This window comes from Aquarana catesbeiana, linkage group LG06, assembly GCF_042186555.1.
Source record: "Aquarana catesbeiana isolate 2022-GZ linkage group LG06, ASM4218655v1, whole genome shotgun sequence".
Taxonomy (NCBI): Eukaryota; Metazoa; Chordata; class Amphibia; order Anura; family Ranidae; genus Aquarana; species Aquarana catesbeiana.
The window spans coordinates 259,920,292-259,941,209 of record NC_133329.1 but is presented as its reverse complement, the minus strand read 5'-3'; the positions used below and the strand labels follow the sequence as shown (position 1 = coordinate 259,941,209).

The 20,918-nt window shown below is 43.8% G+C and overlaps 1 protein-coding gene across 2 annotated transcripts in view; it reads right to left on the bottom strand.

Annotated features, from left to right (window-relative positions):
- The window catches only part of LOC141146727 (aldehyde oxidase 1-like), a 238,943-nt gene that overhangs the window by 98,230 nt on the left and 119,795 nt on the right, over positions 1-20,918 (bottom strand). For both annotated transcript variants that reach the window (XM_073633237.1, XM_073633236.1), the window contains exons 5-7: positions 18,709-18,802; positions 16,785-16,894; positions 2,026-2,210 (exon numbers count right to left, since the gene is read on the bottom strand). In XM_073633237.1, coding sequence (XP_073489338.1) covers positions 2,026-2,210; positions 16,785-16,894; positions 18,709-18,802 — 389 coding nt within the window. The remainder of the gene's footprint in view (positions 1-2,025; positions 2,211-16,784; positions 16,895-18,708; positions 18,803-20,918) is intronic.

Genomic DNA, 20,918 nt, shown 5'->3' with positions numbered 1-20,918 from the left:
CCCAGTCAGTCCTATCCTCTCACCGTTAGACCACATATAGGGAACACACATTTAACCCCTTGATCACCCCCTAGTGTTAACCCCTTCCCTACCAGTGACATTTACACAGTAATCAGTGCATATGTATATCACTGATCGCTGTATGAATGTCAATGGTCCCAAAAATGTGTCAAAAGTGTCCAACCTGTCCGCTACAATGTCGCAGTACCTCTAAAAATCACAGATCACCACCATTACTAGTAAAAAAAAAAAAATAATAATAATAAAAATGCCATAAAAATGCCATAAATCTTCCCCATAGTTTGTAGACACTATAACTTTTGCGCAAACCAATCAATATACCCTTATTGTGATTTTTTTTTTCCCAAAAATATGTAGAAGACTGTGTATTGGCCTAAACTGATGAAGAAATTTGTTTCTGTTTTTTTAATTTTGTGGAAATTTATTATAGCAAAAAGTAAAAAATATTGTTTTTTTTTTTTCAAAATTGATGCTTTTTTTTGTTTATAGCGCAAAAAATAAAAACCGCAAAGGTGATCAAGTACCACCAAAGGAAAGCTCTATTTGTGGGGAAAAAAGGACACAAATTTCGTTTGGATACAGCATTGCATGACCGCGCAATTGTCAGTTAAAATGACGCAGTGCCAAATTGTAAAAAGTGATCTGGCTCAGGAAGGGGGCAAATTCTTCTGGGGCTGAAGTGTTTAAAGCAGGGTTAGGTTATAAAAAAATATCCCAAGCTTTTAACATCTCACAGAGCACTGTTCAATCCATCATTCAAAAATGGAAAGAGTTTGGCATAACTGCAAACCTACCAAAACATGGCTATCCACCTAAACTGACAGGCCAGGCAAGGAGAGCATTAATCAGAGAAGCAGCCAAGAGGCCCATGGTAACTCTGGAGGAGGTGCAGAGATCCACAGCTCAGGTGGGAGAGTCTGTCCACAGGATAACTATTAGTCGTGACTACTCCACATATCTGGCCTTTATGGAAGAGTGGCAAGAAGAAAGCCATTGTTGAAAGAAAGCTATAAGAAGTCCCGTTTTCAGTTTGCAAGAAGCCATGAGGGGGACACAGCAAACATGTGGAAGATGGTGCTCTGGTCAGGTGAGACCAAAATTGAACTTTTTGGCCTAAAAGCAAAACGCTATGTGTGGTAGAAAACTAACACTGCACATCACCCTGAACACACCATCCCACCGTGAAACATGGTGGTGGCAGCATCATGTAGTGGGGATGATTTTCTTCAGCAGGGACAGGGAAGCTAGTCAGAGTTGATGGGAAGATGGATAGAGACAAATACAGGGCACTCTTAGAAGAAAACCTGTTAGAGTCTGCAAAAGTTTTGGGGCGGAAGTTCGCCCTCCAGCAGGACAATGACCCTAAACATGCAACCAGAGCTACAATGGAATGGTTTGCATCAAAGCATATTCATGTGTTAGAATGGCCCAGTCAAAGTCCAGACCTAAATCCAATTGAGAATCTGTGGCAAGACTTTAAAATTGCTGTTCACAGACGCTCTCCATCCAATCTGACAGAGCTTGAGTTATTTAGTAAAGAAGAATGGGCAAAAAATTCACTTTCTAGATGTGCAAAGCTGGTAGAGACATACCCAAAAACACTTGCAGCTGTAATTGCAGCAAAAGGTGGTTCTACAAAGTATTGACTCAGGGCTGAATACAAATGCACGCCACACTTTTCAGATATTTATTTGTAAAAAATGTTGAAAAACATTTATCATTTTCCTTCCACTACTTCACAATTATGTGCCACTTTGTGTTGATCTATCACATAAAATCCCAATGAAAATACCTTTATGTTTTTGGTTGTAACATAAAACAAAAATGTGGAAAATTTCAAGGGGTATAAATACTTTTTCAAGGGACTGTATGTATTGATATGAATGGCAAAATGCTGGTGAACACACTCAAAATGCAGCATGCAGCACATCAGTGTGAACAGGTCCTACTGAATACTATGGATTTCTCTTGTCCTTGTATTTTCTGTACTGATGCAATACATACCTTCCAACAAGCATTTCACTGACATGCTTTGCAAACATACAAGCTGATTCAGAGCCACCGTAATAAATGTTCATAGACATGATGAGGTCTGAATCTTCTTTCAGCACGACTCTCATTGCAGCAACGTCGGCAGGTGCTGTGCTTCCCCATCTCTGCACCTGTCTGAATGCTGAGACAAATTCCCACTGTAAGTATGTAAATTAAACAGAGAGAAGAAATGTGAGACTAATATGTTCTGACAGAGAATGGGAAAAAAATAATATATCAACAGCATTCTTCAATAACAAGATTGTGAAAAGACTGCAACTATACATCATGTTTTTCTAACATAAAAATGAAAATTTATAAACAGATAAATCTATTTCTACAATATGCTGAAATAAAAAGAAGTGTTCAATGGGAACAGATCTGCTTAACCTAAAGAGAAATGCTTACTTAAAGCGGAGTTCCACCCAAAAGTGGAACTTCCGCTTTAAGCACCCCTCATCTCCTTACATGACACATTTGGCATGTCATTTTTTTGAGGAGGGAGCGGGTATCTAGTTTTGATAGGTGCCCAGCTCCCAATTCCGCTGGGCCGCCTAGGCGACGCCTCCTCTCTCCCTTACTCTCTGCAATCTCTTGGGACACATCACAGGTCCCAGAAGATTGCCTGGCCACTGAGAAGGCGCAGCGTGACTCGCGCATGTGCAGTGCACATCTGGCTGTAAATCTGCAAGTTGTCACAGCTAAGTGCCCACACTTGCAATGCCGGCACCATGGAGAGGAGGAGGAGAGGACCGAGGCTTCAGGCACCCGCATCGCTGGACCATGGGACAGATGAGTGTCTGTTTATTAAAAGTAGGGATGAGCCGAACACCCCCCAGTTTGGATCACAGCAGAATATGCAAACAGGCAAAAAATTTGTGCGAACACCGTTAAAGTCTATGGGATGCGAACAAGAAAAATCAAAAGTGCTAATTTTAAAGGCTTATATGCATTGCCATAAAAAGTGTTTGGGGACCTGGGTCCTGCCCCAGGGGACATGTATCAATGCAAAAAAAAGTTTTAAAAACTCACGTTTTTTTCTGGAGCAGTGATTTTAATAATGCTTATACTGATACAATAAAAATGAAATATTCCTTTAAATATCGTGCCTGGGGGGTGTCCCTAGTATGCCTGTAAAGTAGCGCATCTTTCCCATATTTATAACAGTACCACAGCAAAATGACATTTCTAAAGGAAAAAATGTAATTTAAAACTGGCGTGAGGGTCCCCTAGGCCCTATATACTCTGTAAAGCAGTATATATACTATATGGCCTGCACTATATGCTCTGCAGTAATTTGGGCCTTAGGTGTTAGTGGTACCAGAACACTGTAAGCCCTCACAGTTACTCTTGTTTGGCGCAGGAACAGGCTCTGCTGTGAAATATTATATCAAAAATTGTAATTACGTGCCCCTGTTAAACAGGGGCAGAAAAATCGGTCCTTGGGTGGTGGTGGTGGTGCCCTAAACCAAAAATATTGTTGGAAGCTAGCATCATCAAGATTGAGGAGGAACTGCATAGGCAGTCTTTAAGGGATCCTAGATCCATAGCAAATTCAACCAGTTACATCAGCATCAGGTGCTTGATAGCTGCTGATCCAAGACTGATTAATTTTTATGAATGTGAGCCTCTCAATAGAGTCTGTGGACAGGCGCACTCTTTGATCCGTTACAAACCCTCCAGCAGCACTGAATGTATGTTCAGAAAGCATGCTGGATGCAGGACAGGCCAGTAGCTCAATTACATATTGAGCAAGTTCTGGCCTGTGGTCCATCCTCAAGACCCAGTAACCCAGTGGATGCTCTGTTGTAAAAGTCTCCAAGTCTGCTCTTGCCCCTAGATATTCCTGCACTATGTAATGCAGACACTGGCGATGGTTGCCTGAACCAATCAGACCTTGGTGCTGAGGACTGAAAAATTGTTTAAAGGCTTCGGTCAGCTGGCCACCTTCTCCACCTCTCTTCCTCTGACTGAACGAAGCCTCGGCAACATGTTGTCCAGCACCAGGAAATTATAACCTCCCAGGGTCTGGAAATGCGTTGCACAAACCTTTCTTTAAGGCCTCCTGAAGATGTTTCATTCTCTGCTCCCTCCGCAAAGGCAGGATGAGTTCTGCAACCTTACCCTTGTAATGTGGATCAAGAAGGGTTGCCAGCCAGTAATGATCCCTCTTCTTGATACCACAAATCCTAGAGTCCTTTCGCAGGCTTTGCAGATTCAGAGAGGCCATGCAGCGTAAGTTTGCAGAGGCATTTGATTCTGAGTCTTCTGGGTCACTATGGATCACATGATCCGTAACTACCTACTCCAAGCCACGTACAACTCCTTGGGTTTCTGGGGACTTAAAACCATCCCTTGAAGACTGCTGCATGTTATCCTCTACATCCATGCTGACACAATCCGCCTCCTCCTCTTCTTCCTGTGTGTTTGGTGGGCCCGCAGGAATGCTGTCTGGATAAAGGGGACCTTGAGAGGAAAGGAAGTCCTCCTCTTCCTCCCTCTGTTCTGCCTCAAGTGTCCTGTCCATGATTCCACAAAGCGTGTGCTCCAGCAGGAAGACTAGAAGGACAGTGTCACTAATGCATGCATTGTCACTGCTCACCATCCTTGTGGCCTCCTCAAATGGTGACAGGACAGTGCATGCATCCTTGATCAGTAGCCACTGGCATGGTGAAAAGAAGCCAAGCTCCCCTGACCCTGTCCTGGTGCCATACTCGCACAGGTACTCATTGATGGCCCTCTGCTGTATGTGCAGCCACTGCAGCATTGCCAGAGTTCCAACTGGTGGGCATGTCACAAATGAGGTGATTGATTGGCAGGTTGCATTCCCTTTGAATGTCAGCCAGCTGAGCACTGGCATTGTATGACCGGCGGAAATAACCACAGACTCTTCTGGCCTGCCTCAGGAGATCCTGTAAGCCTGGGTACCTGCACAAGAACCACTGCACCACCAAATTCAGGATGTGTGCCAAACATGGAACATGGGTCAAGTCTCCCTGCCGGAGGGTGGAGAGAAGGTTGGTGCCATTGTCACATACAACCATTCCTGGCTGAAGCTGGCCTGGCGTCAACCACCTCTGAGCCTGCCCCTGAAGAGCTAACAGAATCTCTGCCCCAGTGTGGCTCCTGTCCCCTAGGCAGACCAACTCAAGCACCGCATGGCATCTTTTAGCCTGACTGCTTGCGTAGCCCCTTGAACGCTTACAGAGCACCGCTGGTTCAGAGGACAAATCTGCAGAAGAGGCCATAGAGGAAGAAGAAGAGGAGGGGTGGAGGAGAGAGCTGTGGCAGAATCACCACTAGCATTTTGGAGGCATGGTGACGGAACAAGCTCCAACAACACTGAACCCTATCCTGCATCCTTCCCAGCTGCCAGCAGAGTTTCCCAGTGTGCCGTGAAGGAAAGGTAACGACCCTGCCCATGCCTGCTGGACCATGAGTCAGCGGTAATATGAACCTTACTGCTGACCGCCCTGTTCAACGAGGCCAAAACATTGCCTTCCACATGCCGGTAGAGAGCTGGAATGGTCTTCCCTGAAAATAAATGGCATTTTGGAACCTGCCACTGAGGTACAGCACATTCCACAAATTCACGAAAGGGGGCAGGGTCTACCAGCTGAAAACGCAGCAGTTGCAGTGCTAGCAATTTGGCCAAGCTAGCATTTAGACGCTGAGCATGTGGTTGGCTGGGACTGAATTTCTTTTTACGATTCAGCAACGGGGTAGGGAAATTTGCCTGCTAAAATCAATTGGTAGTGTGCTGCTAGCAGATTGGCTGCAAGTACTTGGGACACCTATTGCTATACCTTCATTCCTCTCAGTGCAGGTTTTTGAGAGGACTGGAGGTATAGTAGGGTTGGAGATCCCAGATGAGGCGCAGGGAGAGGTCTGCCTTTTTCTTTCATGTGGGTCTTTCAAGTGCTGTTGTCAACGGACTCCATGGCAGGTCGGCATATGTCTGGTCAAGCATGTGGCGCCCAAGTGGCTTCTGTTCTGGTCACGCTTGATCCGCTTCAGAAATAGGTTGCAAACAGCAACGGTGTGATCTTCTGCACATGTGTTCAAAAAGGCCCACACCAAGGAACTTTTAAAAGTCAGTGGGGAGTCAGCAGCACCCTGCACCTGTGAAACTCTGCAATGTAATGCAATTGGGTGGCTGCCCTTAAGCTGACCCCCAGAGGACATCCTGCCTTGGAGTTGTGCCTCCTCCTCACTTTCCTCCTCTCTTCTCTAAGGCACCCAAGTACAGTCAGTGACCCCCTCCTTCCCCGTCCCTGGAGCAAACTTGGCAGTATGCTGCAGCTGGGGGAACTTGACTGCCAGTTTCTTGTCCTTCTATGGCACCCACTTTCTCTAGGCTCACGTTACTCCCTTCCTCAACCTGGGAACCAACATTGGAGCCTTCAAATCGCTATGCATCCTCCAGCAGCATATAACCGATACTGTGGTCGAATAATTCTGGGGACTCCTCCGTGCACGATGGTGGGGCTACAGAAGGAGTGACTGTGGACAAGGAGCCGGTGGAACAGGATGAGGACGGCTTTGTTATCCACTCCATCCACTCTTCTGCATGTTGTGGCTCAATAACACAGCCAGGAGCAGCAAAAAAGAACAAGCGTGCCCCACAACCACCTACAGAGGATGCTCCATGTCCACGACCAGCACTGTTGACTGTAGACACAGAGGCTGCTTGCCCTCTTTTAGTGGCCTGTGAGCATCTGCCTCTCCTTGGTGGCCTTGAGGACACGATGTATTATTTGTTTTGCAACACCACATTACACTGTATTAGATACTGTGTACACCGCCTGCACTGTATTAGCAACTGTACAATGGCTGCACTGTATACACCACCAGAAGTGTAGTAGAAACTGTACACGCTGTATTAGATACTGTGTACACTGCCTGCCCGGTATTAGCAACTGTACACATGGTATTAGATACTGTGTACACCGCCTGCACTGTATTAGCAACTGTACAATGGCTGCTCTGTATTATATACTGTGTACACCACCAGGAATGTGTTAGAAACTGTACACACTGTATTAGATACTGTGTACACCACCTGCACTGTATTAGCAACTGTACACCACAGAATGCACAGATATAGGCTACACTGAATGCAGTATATATATATATATATATATATATATATATATATAGACACACACACACACATGCTAGACTGTATATATATATATATATATATATATATATAGTGAAGTGTATTAGAAACCCTACACCACCGAATGCACTGTAGATATAGGCTACAATGGATGTAGACTGTATGTATATATATATATATATATATATATATATATATATATATATATATATATATTTTAATACACCGCCTGAAGTGTATTAGAAACTGTACACCACAGAATGCACTGTAGATATAGGCTACACTGGGTGCAGGAGGCTTTGTATAGCTCCATACCACATGATAAAGACATGGCTTGCATCAAACATATAATTTCCCAGAACAGCAATTTTGAAAGAAAGACAAATGATTTCCTTGCGGATGCATTGCAGTTTTTTACTTCATCACAATTATTTCACCTTTAATGGTTCCCACTTCCTCCAGGTGCAGGGAGTTGCGATGGGGACCTCTTGTGCCCCATCGTACACCAACCTGTACCTGGGGGAGTGGGAATGTATGATCAATCAGTCAGAGGACATGGCCCCCTTCATGAGCATTATTGGCGTATGGTATAGATATATCAACAGTGTTTTTCTCATATGGGATGGGCCCACTGACCTATTACAACCTTTTCTCCATCAACTCAATCAGAACAATTTCAATCTAACATTTACCATGACATGGGACCAGTCCTCTATTACTTTTCTTGATGGGACCATCCACAAGGATGAAAATGGTCTACTGACTAGTATCTTATACAGGAAATGGCTGGTAATTCCATATTACATGCCAGTAGCTTTCACCCCCAGTTATTCATTTCTTCTATTCCCTATAGTCAATACTTGAGGATTAGGAGAAATTGCTCAGACAATGAAACATTCAAGAGGGAGGCCCTTCTACCCAAAGGAAGGCTCTTAGCACGTAGTTACGCAAAAACATGCTTGAAGAAGGCCTTCAACAGGGGCATGTATCAGGACACGGAGTGATTTGTTATATGATCCCTCCTCCAAAACAAACAAAAAAAAAACAATTTCCATCATAACAAAATTTTCCAACCAGCATAAATCTATTAGGCGTATTGTAGACAAATACTGGCATGTTGACTCTGGACACCACTATAGGTCCGTTTGCACCTGACACACCCTCCTTTACCTCTAGACAGGCTAGATCTCTAAGAGACCAATTTTGCCAAGGACCAGGGGGAATGTAGTCCCAGGGTTGACAGGGAATTCAGCGGTGGGGGTGATTTGTCGGGTGAATGGCTGGTGCTAGCACTGAAAGCATCCCGACACCATGCTTAATATGGTGTCAGGATGATCAAATCACATTATTTCTATTACTACATTGTAATATACAGTATCTCACAAAAGTGAGTACACCCCTCACATTTTTGTAAATATTTTATTATATCTTTTCATGTGAGAACACTGAAGAAATGACACTTTGCTACAATGTAAAGTAGTGAGTATATAGCTTGTATAACAGTGTAAATTTGCTGTCCCCTCAAAATAACTCAACGCACAGCCATTAATGTCTAAACCACTGGCAACAAAAGTGAGTACACCCCTAAATGAAAATTTCCAAATTGGGCCCAAGTAGCCATTTTCCCTCCCTGATGTCAGGTCTCAGGTGTGAATGGGAAGCAAGTGTGTTAAATTTGGTGTTTTCGCTCTCACTCTCTCATACTGGTCACTGGAAGTTCAACATGGCACCTCATGGCAAAGAACTCTCTGAGGATCTGCAAAAAAAAAAATGTTTCTCTACATAAAGATGGCCTAGGCTATAAGAAAATTGCCAAGACCCTGAAATTGAGCTGCAGCACGGTGGCCAAGACAACACAGCGGTTTAACTCAGGTTCCACTCAGAACAGGCCTCGCCATGGACGACCAAAGAAGTTGAGTGCACATGCTCAGCGTCATATCCAGAGGTTGTCTTTGGGAAATAGACATATGAGTGTTGCCAGCATTGCTGCAGAGGTTGAAGGGATGTGAGTTCAGCCTCTTAGTGCTCAGACCATACGCTGCATCAAATTGGTCTGCTTGGCTGTCGTCCCAGAAGGAAGCCTCTTCTAAAGATGATGCACAAGAAAGCCTGCAAACAGTTTGCTGAAGACAAGCAGACTAAGGACATGGATTACTGGAACAATGTCCTGTGGTCTGATGAGACCAAGATAAACTTATTTGGATCAGATGGTGTCAAGCGTGTGTGGTAGCAAACAGGTGAGGAGTACAAAGACAAATGTGTCTTGCCTACAGTCAAGCATGGTGGTGGGAGTGTCACGGTCTGGGGCTGCATGAGTGCTGCCGGCAATGGAGAGCTAAAGTTCATTGAGGGAACCATGAATACCAACATGTACTTTGACATACTGAAGCAGAGCACGATCCCCTCCCTTCAGAAACTGGGCCGCAGGGCAGTATTCCAACATGATAACGACCCTAAACACACCTCCAAGATGACCATTGCCTTGTTAAAGAATCTGAGGGTAAAGGTGATGGACTGGCCAAGCTTGTCTCCAAACCTAAACCCTATTGAGCATCTGTGGGGCATTCTCAAATGGAAGATGGAGGAGCGCAAGGTCTCTAACATCCACCTGCTCCGTGAAGTCGTCGTCATGGAGGAGTGGAAGAGGACTCCAGTGGCAACCTGTGAAGCTCTGGTGAACTCCATGCCCAAGAGGGTTAAGGCAGTGCTGGAAAATAATGGTGGCCACACAAAATATTGACACTTTGGGCCCAATTTGGACATTTTCACTTAGGGATGGCCTCACTTTTGTTGCCAGTGGTTTAGACATTAATGGCTATGTGTGTTGAGTTATTTTGAGGGGTATCAGGAACCATGAATCAGACCGAGACAGAAGTATAGTTAAATCAGACTTGTTTAATAATAATAATATTAAGGTAAACAGAGTAAGCATAGTCAAAACAAGACAGAGTTCGGTAACCTGGATCGGGTAGTCAGCCAAGAAAATGTCCGAGAGCCAGAGATAAACGTAGTAGTACAGCAAGCAGGATCATGAGCCAGAAGGAACGTCAGCTGAGCAAGTCTTCAACAGGAACGCAGGAGAAAGTCTCTGTGATGTTGACAGAGGCGAAGGCAGGAATCAAGTGAGCTGGACGACTTTAAGTAGGCAGGACTGACGAGCAGAATCAACAACAGCTGGGTAACTGTGGAGAAAGATGGGAGCTGGCAATTAGCCGACAGCTGAGTGGCCAGCTCAGAGAAGGAAGGGCTGAGCTCAGCCCTGACAGTACCTCCTCCTCAACGACCCCTCCCCCTCGGAGGACCACCAGGCTTGAGGGGAAAAGGTCTATGGAAATCACGGAGGAGGACAAGGGAATGTATGTCTGAGGATGAGACCCAAGAGCGCTCCTCCGGACCGTACCCCTTCCAATGCACCAGGTACTGTATGCGCCCACGAAACCTACAGGAGTCGACAATGGATTGTACTTCATACTCCTCATGGTTCTCATCCTGTATAGGGTGAGGACGTGGCACCAAGGTGGTAAAACGATTGCAGACCAAAGGTTTCAATAAGGAGACATGAAACACATTTGAGATGCGCATACTAGGAGGAAGGTCCAAGGCGTAAGCCACTGGGTTAATCCTGCGAAGGATACGGAAAGGCCTAATAAAACGAGGTGCGAACTTCAAAGAAGGAACACGAAGTCGGAGGTTGTGAGATGACAGCCAGACTCTGTCTCCAACCTGGTAGGAAGGTGCAGGCAGGTGTCTGTGGTCAGCATGGAGTCTGTACCTATCGTTAGCATGCTGCAAAGCCTCCTGAACTTGTGCCCAAGTGGAATGAAGACCACAGAGATGCTCATCTAACGCAGGAATACTCTGCGGAACAAACGAGTCAGGCAACATGGCAGGTTGGAAACCATAATTTGGAATAAATGGGGACAATCGGGAAGCAGAATTCAAGGCACTGTTGTGAGCAAACTGTGCCCACAGTAATAGGTCTGACCAGTTGTTATGATGGTCAGAAATATAGCAACGTAAGAATTGCTTCAAGGACTGATTGGCTGGTTCTGCGGTCCCATTAGACTGTGGGTGATACGCAGAGGAGAAAGCAAGCTGAATTCCCAACAGTGTACAAAAGGCTCGCCAGAACCGGGAGACAAACTGACTACCCCTGCCCGAGACAATCACCTTGGGTAGCCCATGTAAGCGAAAGATCTCCCAAGCAAAAATGGAAGCTAGTTCCTTAGAAGTGGGCAGCTTCTTAAGTGGAATACAACGACACATCTTTGAGAACCGGTCAGCCACCATAAGGATAACAGTGTTACCTTGGGATTTGGGTAACTCCACAATGAAATCCATAGACAGGTGGGTCCAGGCCTTCTCTCCATTGGGTATGGGTTGTAGGAGGCCCACTGGAAGTTGTCGTGGAGTCTTACTCTGAGCACACATGGAACAGGCAACGAAGGCAGTTACATCAGCCCATAGACTAGGCCACCAGAATTGTTGGGAAATGGCCCAAACAAGTTGATTCTTCTCAGGGTGGCCAGCTGCCTTGGGAGAATGGTAAGTCTGGAGCATGGCAGTACGGAGACTCTCTGGGACAAATCAGCTGTCACAAGGTTTCTCAGGAGGAGCATGGACCTGAGCAGCAAGAATTTTGTCACCCAAAGGAGAAGTAAGACTCGTGCGAACCAAATACGATCAGGAGGAATCACAGGAACCGGAACCGACTCCAACTTGGAAGTGGAGGAAAATTGTCATGACAAGGCGTCAGCCCTTACATTCTTAGTAACGGGTAAGAATGAGACAATGTAATTAAAACTCAACAAGAAAAGAGCCCATCGCGCCCTTCTGGGAGAGAGGCGCTTAGTCTCAGACAAGAATGTGAGATTCTTATGGTCAGTAAGAATGAGAACTGGCACAGTAGTACCTTCAAGGAGATGTCTCCATTCTTTCAGGGCTAAAATGATCACCAAACAGCTCTCTGTCACCAATCTCGTAATTGCACTCTGCGGGTGACAATTTCTTGGAAAATTAGCCACACGGATGCATAGCGCTCTCAGAGTTTGGACGTTGAGACAGAAGTGCGCCAACTCCAGTCTCAGAAGCATCAACTTCTAGGATAAAAGGCAACATAGGATCAGGATGTGCCAACACAGGAGCAGAAACAAAGGCAGCCTTGAGACTCTCAAAGGCCTTAATGGACTCCGGAGACCAACTCTGTGGGTTATCGTCCTTTCTGGTCATATCAGTCAGGGGCTTGACAAGAGACAAGAAGTTACGAATAAACTTCCGATAATAGTTGGCAAAGCCCAGGAAACGCTGCAGAGGAGGTAAACCCATGGGTCAGGGCCACTGTAAGACTGCCAAAAGTTTTTCTGGGTCCATCGAAAAACCAGCAGTGGAAATGACATAGCTGTTTCTGAAGCACACGACAGACATCTGTGTGGTGGCTCTCCAGGGACTTGAAAAATATGAGGATATCATTGAGATAAATAACCACACATAACTGCAACAAATCTCGGAGGACATCGTTAATAAATTCCTGGAAAACTGCCGGGGCGTTACAAAGGCCAAAGGGCATTACGAGGTACTCATAATGGCCTGTTCTAGTATTAAAACGCAGTTTTCCACTCCTCACCCTCCTTAATCCACACAAGATTGTATGCCCCTCTCAAATCAAGCTTCGTGAAAACTGTTGCTCCCTTGAGGCGGTCAAATAACTCTGTAATCAACGGATTGGGTAGGCATTCTTAATTGTTAAATGATTTAGACCCCTATAATCCATACAAGGCCTCAGTTCACCGCTCTTCTTCTTCACAATGAAGAAACCAGCACCAGCAGGAGACGAGGATTTGCGGAGTAAACCTCAAGAAAGTGCGTCTGCAACATACTCCTCCATGGCTTTATCCTCCAAGACCGACAAAGGGTAAACCCAGTCACGAGGGGGTATGGCACCAGGTTGAAGGTCAATTGCCCAATCATAAGGCCAGTGTGAAGGCAAACTACCGCCTTGACCTTTGTCAAAGACATCGCTAAAATCACGGTACTCCTCCGGCAGGGAGGAGAGTGAAGAGGTGCACAGGACCTTCACTACCTTCTGGAAGCATGTCTCACTGCATTGTGGTGACCAGGAGAGAACCTCAGCATGGAGCCAATCAAAAGAGGGGTTGTGCCTCTGTAACCAAGGATAACCAATAACCAGCGGAAACCTAGGTGAGGAAATAACTTGGAATTGGATTATCTCATGGTGAAGAGCCCCTAGGGCCATGTACAATGGAACCGTCTCATGAGTCACATGGGCAGGCTGTAGAGGTCTCCTGTCAAGAGCCTCAATGGCAAGTGGAGTGTCACGCAGCTGCAGCGGAATCCAGTGCTGCGATACAAAGGCAGCATCAATGAACAGGCCTGCAGCCCCAGAGTCGATTAGAGCCTGTATCTCGATGGACGACTCAAGCCAAGAAAGGATGACTGAAATCAGGGGCTTATCCTTCTGGATAACTGGGGACAAAACAACGCCTCGTAAGGTCTGTCCATGACAGGACCTCAAGGTTCGGGCGTTCCCTGGACGGGTAGGACAAGATACAAAAAGTGACCAGCCTGGCCACAATAAAAGCACAATCTCTCCCTCCTCCTAAAGGCTCTCTCATCCGCAGAGAGATGCGTGAAGCCCAAGTGCATGGGTTCATCTTCACTGACAGACTCGGTACCAGGAGGCATGGGAAGTGAGAGAGGCATGGGTGGGACTGCAAAGCTCAGAGGCGAATGTACAGGAGGCTTCCACAAGTACTTCTTAAAAGAGAGTCTTTCTCTGAGTCTGGGGTCAATGAGGATGTCAAACGTGATCAACCTCTCCAGCTCAGTGGGTATATCTCGGGCTGCGATCTCATCCTTGATGGAGTCTGAGAGACCATGAGAAAAAGCAGCCACGAGGGCCTCATTGTTCCAAGCAACCTCTGCTGCCAGAGTATGGAATTCAATGGCGTAGTCGGCAACAGTTCTCATACTCTGTTTGATGGACACGAGGCACTTGGCAGCAGAAGCGGAGCATGTGGGAACATCAAATACCCTTTTTAAAGGAGGCCACAAAGTCAGGGTACCTCAAGACAATAGGTCAGGACAAAAGGCTTTCTCAGAAAGCAAATATATCACAAAACCTACTTTGCTTCTGTCCATGAGAAACGCCTGGGGCAGCATCTCAAAGTAAATCTCAACCTGGTTGAAAAACCCTCTGCATTGAACTGGATCAACCCCAAATCGCTGGGGAAGTGGAGCGGAAACAGACATACCTCTTATAGAGGTAATACTCAAGGCGGGTGCCTGCACAGAGACTGACGCAGCAGCAGGGACGGTCTGCAACTCAGGTTGTATCGGAGCAGCCACAGTGAGTGTTTCCAGGTGAGCCGTGCGACTCAGGAGCATTTGTAATGCTATGGCAAACTGATCCATGCGGTGATCTTGCTCATCCAATCTGGAAAAAATGTTACCAACAAGTGGATTGACTGTATCTTCTGAATTCATGGACTTCGCCTACGATCAGGAACCATGAATCAGACCGAGACAGAAGTATAGTTAAATCACACTTGTTTAAAAATAATAATAAGGTAAACAGAGTAAGCGTAGTCAAAACAAGCCAGAGTTCAGTAAACGGATCGGGTAGTCAGCCAAGCAAATGTCAGAGGGCCAGAGATAAACGTAGTAGTACAGCAAGCAGGATCAGGAGCCAGAAGGAACATCAGCCAAGCAAGTCTTCAAAAGGAACACAGGAGAAAGTCTCTGTGATGTTGACAAAGGCGAAGGCAGGAATCAAGTGAGCCGGACGACTTTAAGTAGGCAGGACTGACGAGCAGAATCAACAACAGCTGGGTGACTGTGGAGAGAGATGGGAGCTGACAATTAGCCAACAACTGAACGGTCAGCTCAGAGAAGGAAGGGCTGAGCCCAGCCCTGACAAGGGGACTTTTTTTAATTAAAAAAAAAGATTCTTTCATATAACTTTACATTTTAGGAGTGCACAGGATCTAGAATACTAATAGGTAAACTTAAGCATTTAAAATTTTTCCAGGACTCCCTGCTGTCTAAAGTTCATTTACCCTCATTCATGAAGCTGTTAACAGCTTCAGGCAATATCAGTTAGCAGCTGTAAAAGTGTAAAAATAAAAATGTAAAGCTGAGAAATCATTTTGACAAGTAAATCCATGTACTTAAAATGATAATTTTGCTGATGGGGTGCTAAATTATTTTTTTTTTAAAGATTCTGTTTTAACAAAAAGATCAATAACAAAGCACTAATTGATAATATTTTAATGATAAAATAGTTATTATCCGTTTAGTATTTCTTCCATTATTATTATTACTGTTTGGACATCTACATTATACGTTGTTTTACAGTATGAAGTTTGCTTTTTTTAATAAAATTCCTGAAGTTACTTGTCTTAATCTGGTAGACATTTTCTTTTGAATTATATTTCCTCAATTAATGCTCTTTCCAAGTTTAATAAATAAAGATAACTTGTATAAATTATTTATTGATTTTGAGAAGACCGAATACCAGAGCCATCTTAGGGCATTGCATTCAGGACTCAATGATTTAAAAAAAAAATATTAATATACACAACAAACATAATAATTCCCAATGAATGGTAAATTGATATTCTAAAAAGCTATTCCAAGCCTGATAAATGTGCCCCGGCAAATATATTATGACTTACTATACAAAGGCAATAAAACAGAGGCATTTGTAAATGTAGCACATGCTGGAAACTGGTAATTTCCAAACTGTAAGTCATTTCTTTTAAAGTTAGTATGATTTATAATTTACAGTTCTGTCCTTTTTACAATACCTATAGTTAACATCTCACCCACACTGTCCTCATTTCCGTACAAACAACATATATAATATTGCTACAAAGCCGCAGACCAAATGGAGTAATTGTTGTAACCATCACCATGTGTTAATATAGTTTACTCTACAGTACCTTCAAAATGTAGTAATGCTTTAGTAACTGAGGACAAGTAAAGGTGCAAACACTTGAAATGACTTTCCCTACAGATGTATCAATGAGTCCATCAAAGTCTATAAACTAATGGGGGTTAACAAAAGGTCCAAACTCAAAGGGCTGCCACCATATGGGAACATCAAGCAAGGCTGTAAGAAACAAGGAGAGAGGCGCCTCTAGGTGTAGGATTTTAGACAATTTAATAGCACATTAAATTGGCAACTCACATGTGTGAAGTTAAAAGCAGGCAACTCACATGTGAGAAGTTAAAAACAAGCACATCATAGAGTATGGTCCCCGAAAGGGGATCATCGGCAGACTGTCAAATACTTCAGTCCCATCGCTGTGTAGCGCTGTGCAGCGCTGTGCTCCCTGTTCATCACCACTGAATAGGAAGCCAGCTGTGCGGTGGTAAAGATCAGAGTGAGGCTTGAGGCGCAGATGATGAGGTGGCGTGGAAGGATGGCATCCCAGGGATGTGAATTGCCAATTTTGTGTGCTAATAAATTGTCTAAAATTCTACACCTAGAGGCGCCTCTCTCCTTGTTTCTTATAGCCATGTTTTAGTAACTGCTTCATACTTTTGTTCAGTAGGATACTTTATAATATAAATGAAATATATAATATACCTTCTTGGAGAAAGGCACATTGATGAAGATTAGAATCTCTTCCGGCCTCAAAGCTGATGCGCCAGTTTCATCAAACACTAATTGTCTCAAAGTAACCTGGCGTTTCCCCTCTGTAAATTACAAAGATCAGTTAGAAATTAAGCAATATTATGTAGAAGAGTACTGGAAGGTAAAGTGCATGTTTACAAGAAAATAAAGCAGGGAGGTGCCTTATACGAGGAATAGATTTACATGCTATTGCTTACTCGTAAATCTAAAAACATGATTTATGGCTCATTTAGGGATAGCGAGAGAAACAGCATAAATCCTTCTATGTATTTGTGGCTAATGGGTTATTACTTCAACCCATAAGCTGTGTTTCTACACACAGCTCACCACCCTGCCTTTCTCTCTTTATGGTTGTTAAAAGGAGAGCATAGTATATTTGCAGTAGCATATAATTTGAGTTTTATTGCAGCATTTACAGCAAAGTAATTTTGATACGTGACCTTTTAACGCTAACCTACACAAGGGCTGCTGAGAGCTGCTAAGTGTCCCAGGTTCTCCTCCCACTTGTGCAGCGGCAGCCAGGCAAACAGCAACATTTACTCCTGTGACTCAATAAACAGTCTAGGGTTTGCCTTTTAAAAATTTGCAGATTAACTTGGATGGGGCTTAGGGAAGCTGTGGGATACTCCAGAACACTCAACGGGAATGTGAGGACACTCTTCTCTTTCCAGCTAATTCTTAACACAGTCCTTTGAGCAGTAGGACATACGGTGGACAGCATTGGGACACCATAGGTAGTGTTCCAAGCCAGGCAAGCCTTAAAATTAGTTTGCCAGGGGTTAACAGCAACAACAGCCCTCTCTCAGGTCTGTACTCACAGTGTCCCTGGGATTTGGATGTCTCCCTCCAGTCTCAGGCAGACAGTTTCCTCAGTTGAGCCTCCAGACTGGATCCTCAGTAAAACTCCTCTCCAAGAATTAGCAGCAGAATAGGCCGCCCCAGCTTTGCATACCTGAGACCTTGATGAAACAGGCAGGATCTTCAGCTGGACTGCCAGGAAGGGCAGCAGCCCTTCTGACTGGGAACCTCTCCTCCTGGGGAACAACACTGCTCTCTAAGGCTCCAAACTATTTATGCTATCCACAATCATCATTTGGGCACACCTCCCCAGGGATTGACTGGGGGTGCATATATATTCAGGCGGCTCATTTGACTCTCCCACCCAGTACATTCTGGAAGCCTCCAGAAGACAGGGAGAAGCAATCAAACTCGCAGCCTGCAGAGCCCAGAGCAGCCCAAAGTAATCACATGCTGCTCTGCTAATTACCGGAGAGCCACAGAACTAATTTTGCCTAATAAAACCTAGCAGCCTATCTGGGAGGGTGCTACACAGTTTTAAATACCTTTCCCTTCATATTTGTATTGCACTTGTAAATTAACCACTAGCGGGACCACTGCATTTGACATAGTTACAACATTACCACCCTTCTGAACAACCGTTGACGCACATCTGTGTTAATGCAGTTATGGACATTGGAAGCCTGAAATGTATAGGAATGCGTCCCTAAATGTGTGCCTGCATGTAGGTCTACTCCTTTCATCCACAGGGATATCAAAAGTTATTAAAAGCCTATCTACAAAGAATGGTGTGAATAGTGACCTTCATCTACAGATGCAGCTCACCAGCAAATGAGTGGGAGATCTAACTGCTTATCCATCAATTTATAGCACCAAGGAAGTCTAAATACAGCCATTTGTCCAAACAGCATACTACTGCTTCCAGCTATATACTATCATCACTGCAAGATATTGAAATCATGGCTATATTATGGTAGAAGCAGTACGATAAAACAAACAATAATGATACATGGTGGTGGGAAAAACGAACCAACATACTCTCCACTTCAAACCATAATGACAACCTTGGGGGACTTACCTTCAGAAGCAAGATTGAATGTGCAGTTCCCAACAGCCAAAATAGGGTTCAGGTCCCAGGTAGAACTTCCGCTAAGAATGCTCCCTCCGAGGGACTAAAGAAACAAGTAATAACTTTCAAAACATTTCTGAATTTAACTTGTCATTAGATCTTACATGAAATTTTCTCCATCACAGCACACACACACACAGTGTAAATCCTTGCATAGGTACATCTCTATTTACTGAATGTATTCATATATTCGTATTTGATTACTCATCTGTATATTCTCCAAAATCTTACAGAAAATATTAAGCATTCACTTCAGTCTCTGCCAATAGAGGAGGTCACAATATACTCTAATGTCCTTTTAAAAGCCATAAGCTATTAAATGACTGTCACATTTTCCCGATGATGTAAGCATGTCACCTGAACAAACACTGAGAACTATCCAAGCAGCTAATTACCTTGGTGAAGCCAATATAAACATCTGATTCATGGTTGTAAAGCTTTAGTCAATTAGGCTTCCTTTTTTCTAGTACATTTAAAGCAGATGTAAACTCAATAATTAAAACTGCATATAAGATTAAAGCATTATTAACCACTTCAATACTGGGCACTTTCACCCCCTTCCTGCCCAAGCCAATTTTCAGCTTTTAGCATTGTCACACTTTAAATGACAATTGCGTGGCCATACAACACTGTACTCATATGCAATTTTTTTTTTTTTTTTTGAGACAGATAGAGCTTTCTTTTGATGGGTTTTTATTTTTTGCTAAACAAACGAAAAAAGACCAAACATTTTGAAAAAAATATGTTTTTCTTCTTCACTGATGTGCGCTGATGAGGCTGCACTGATGAACACTAATGAGACGGCACTGATGGGCACTAAAGAGGCGCCAGAACTGGATGACTGCGCTGTAGTGTATTTTGGCCTATAGCGTGGTCGGGAAGTGATTAAACCCAAAAAGCAAAATTATTATATTGTAGCTTACCAATTCTTAAATGTAATGGCTATATTATGTTTCTCTTTTAGACATTCTTTCTTTTATTTTCACCAGGGAATCCTGACAGTAAATCTGTACTTTTTAACAGAACAAGCTGTTCTGTAGATGTAGCAGTGTAGTTTGGTTTCAATGTGTTAGTGTATCTAAATCTGCTAGTGCATCTAACACTCCCCTCCCCTAAAGACTGAATGCTGAATGCTGTTGTCCAAGGGTGTCTCTGCGCTTATTCATACAGAGTTTAGGTACTCTAATACAGGAGGTTTGTTACTGGCCAGATCACCAGATGAAAACAGAAGGAAAAAGCTTAAAAAAATAAAACTAGTGCAGCCACCACATCTAATGATTGCTCAGCTGCAATATATTACATTGTTGGGTTTGGGATTAATACTACGTTAACATATTAATGTGATTTCAAAAAGTAGTTTTCAGTATTATTTAAATCTGCAACTTTGATTTAAATAATACCTTATGATCCTGCTGATAAAGTTCTTTTTTCAGGCCCTTCTTGTCATGTACAAGCAAATGTTCATCCACTACAAGTGATCATTAAACACACATTGCAGAAGCTTGACCCATTGTTGTCACCACTGGGAAACCTTCTTAAATGCAATGTAGCCATCAATGGAGGACGTGTATGCAGAAAAGAACTGGTTTCATGAGAGCAGCAGCAGTGAGATGCAAAACATTTTTGGAAAAGGGTAAAAAAAAAAGTATTTAAAATTGTTAATAATACACAACACTTTGCATGCTAAAGTTAGGGTTTTACATCCACGTTAATTTTATTGTCATCAGAATGAAAGGTTCTCTTTGCACAGATAAATAAGTAGCCTGCTATTGTTGACCTGTCCTATTTGGCTATGCTATTTGCATGACTGTCACATTGATCCAATAGCTTAAAAACTTTGGCAAGAAAAAGAACCGCTGCTCCAGGGCTGCCCGCCTCCGTGGGAAACTTGGAAAGAAGAAAGAAATGGCTGCACATCTGGGTACCACAGTTTGGTGTCTTTGGTGTTATCTTTGTGAAACAAAATAAAAGGCAATCGGAAGTTCTGGATGTGCAGCCATTTCTTTCTTCTTTGCAAGCTTAAAAACTTTGAAGTCCTTGATATCAAGTCTGCAATCAGGAATTCTGACTTAGCTTTCTGCCTGTGTGTGTTCTAGGTCAGTGAGTCAAAAAATAGGAGGTCAGCAATGATAGCTTTCTATCGCTACATATTGGCTAGG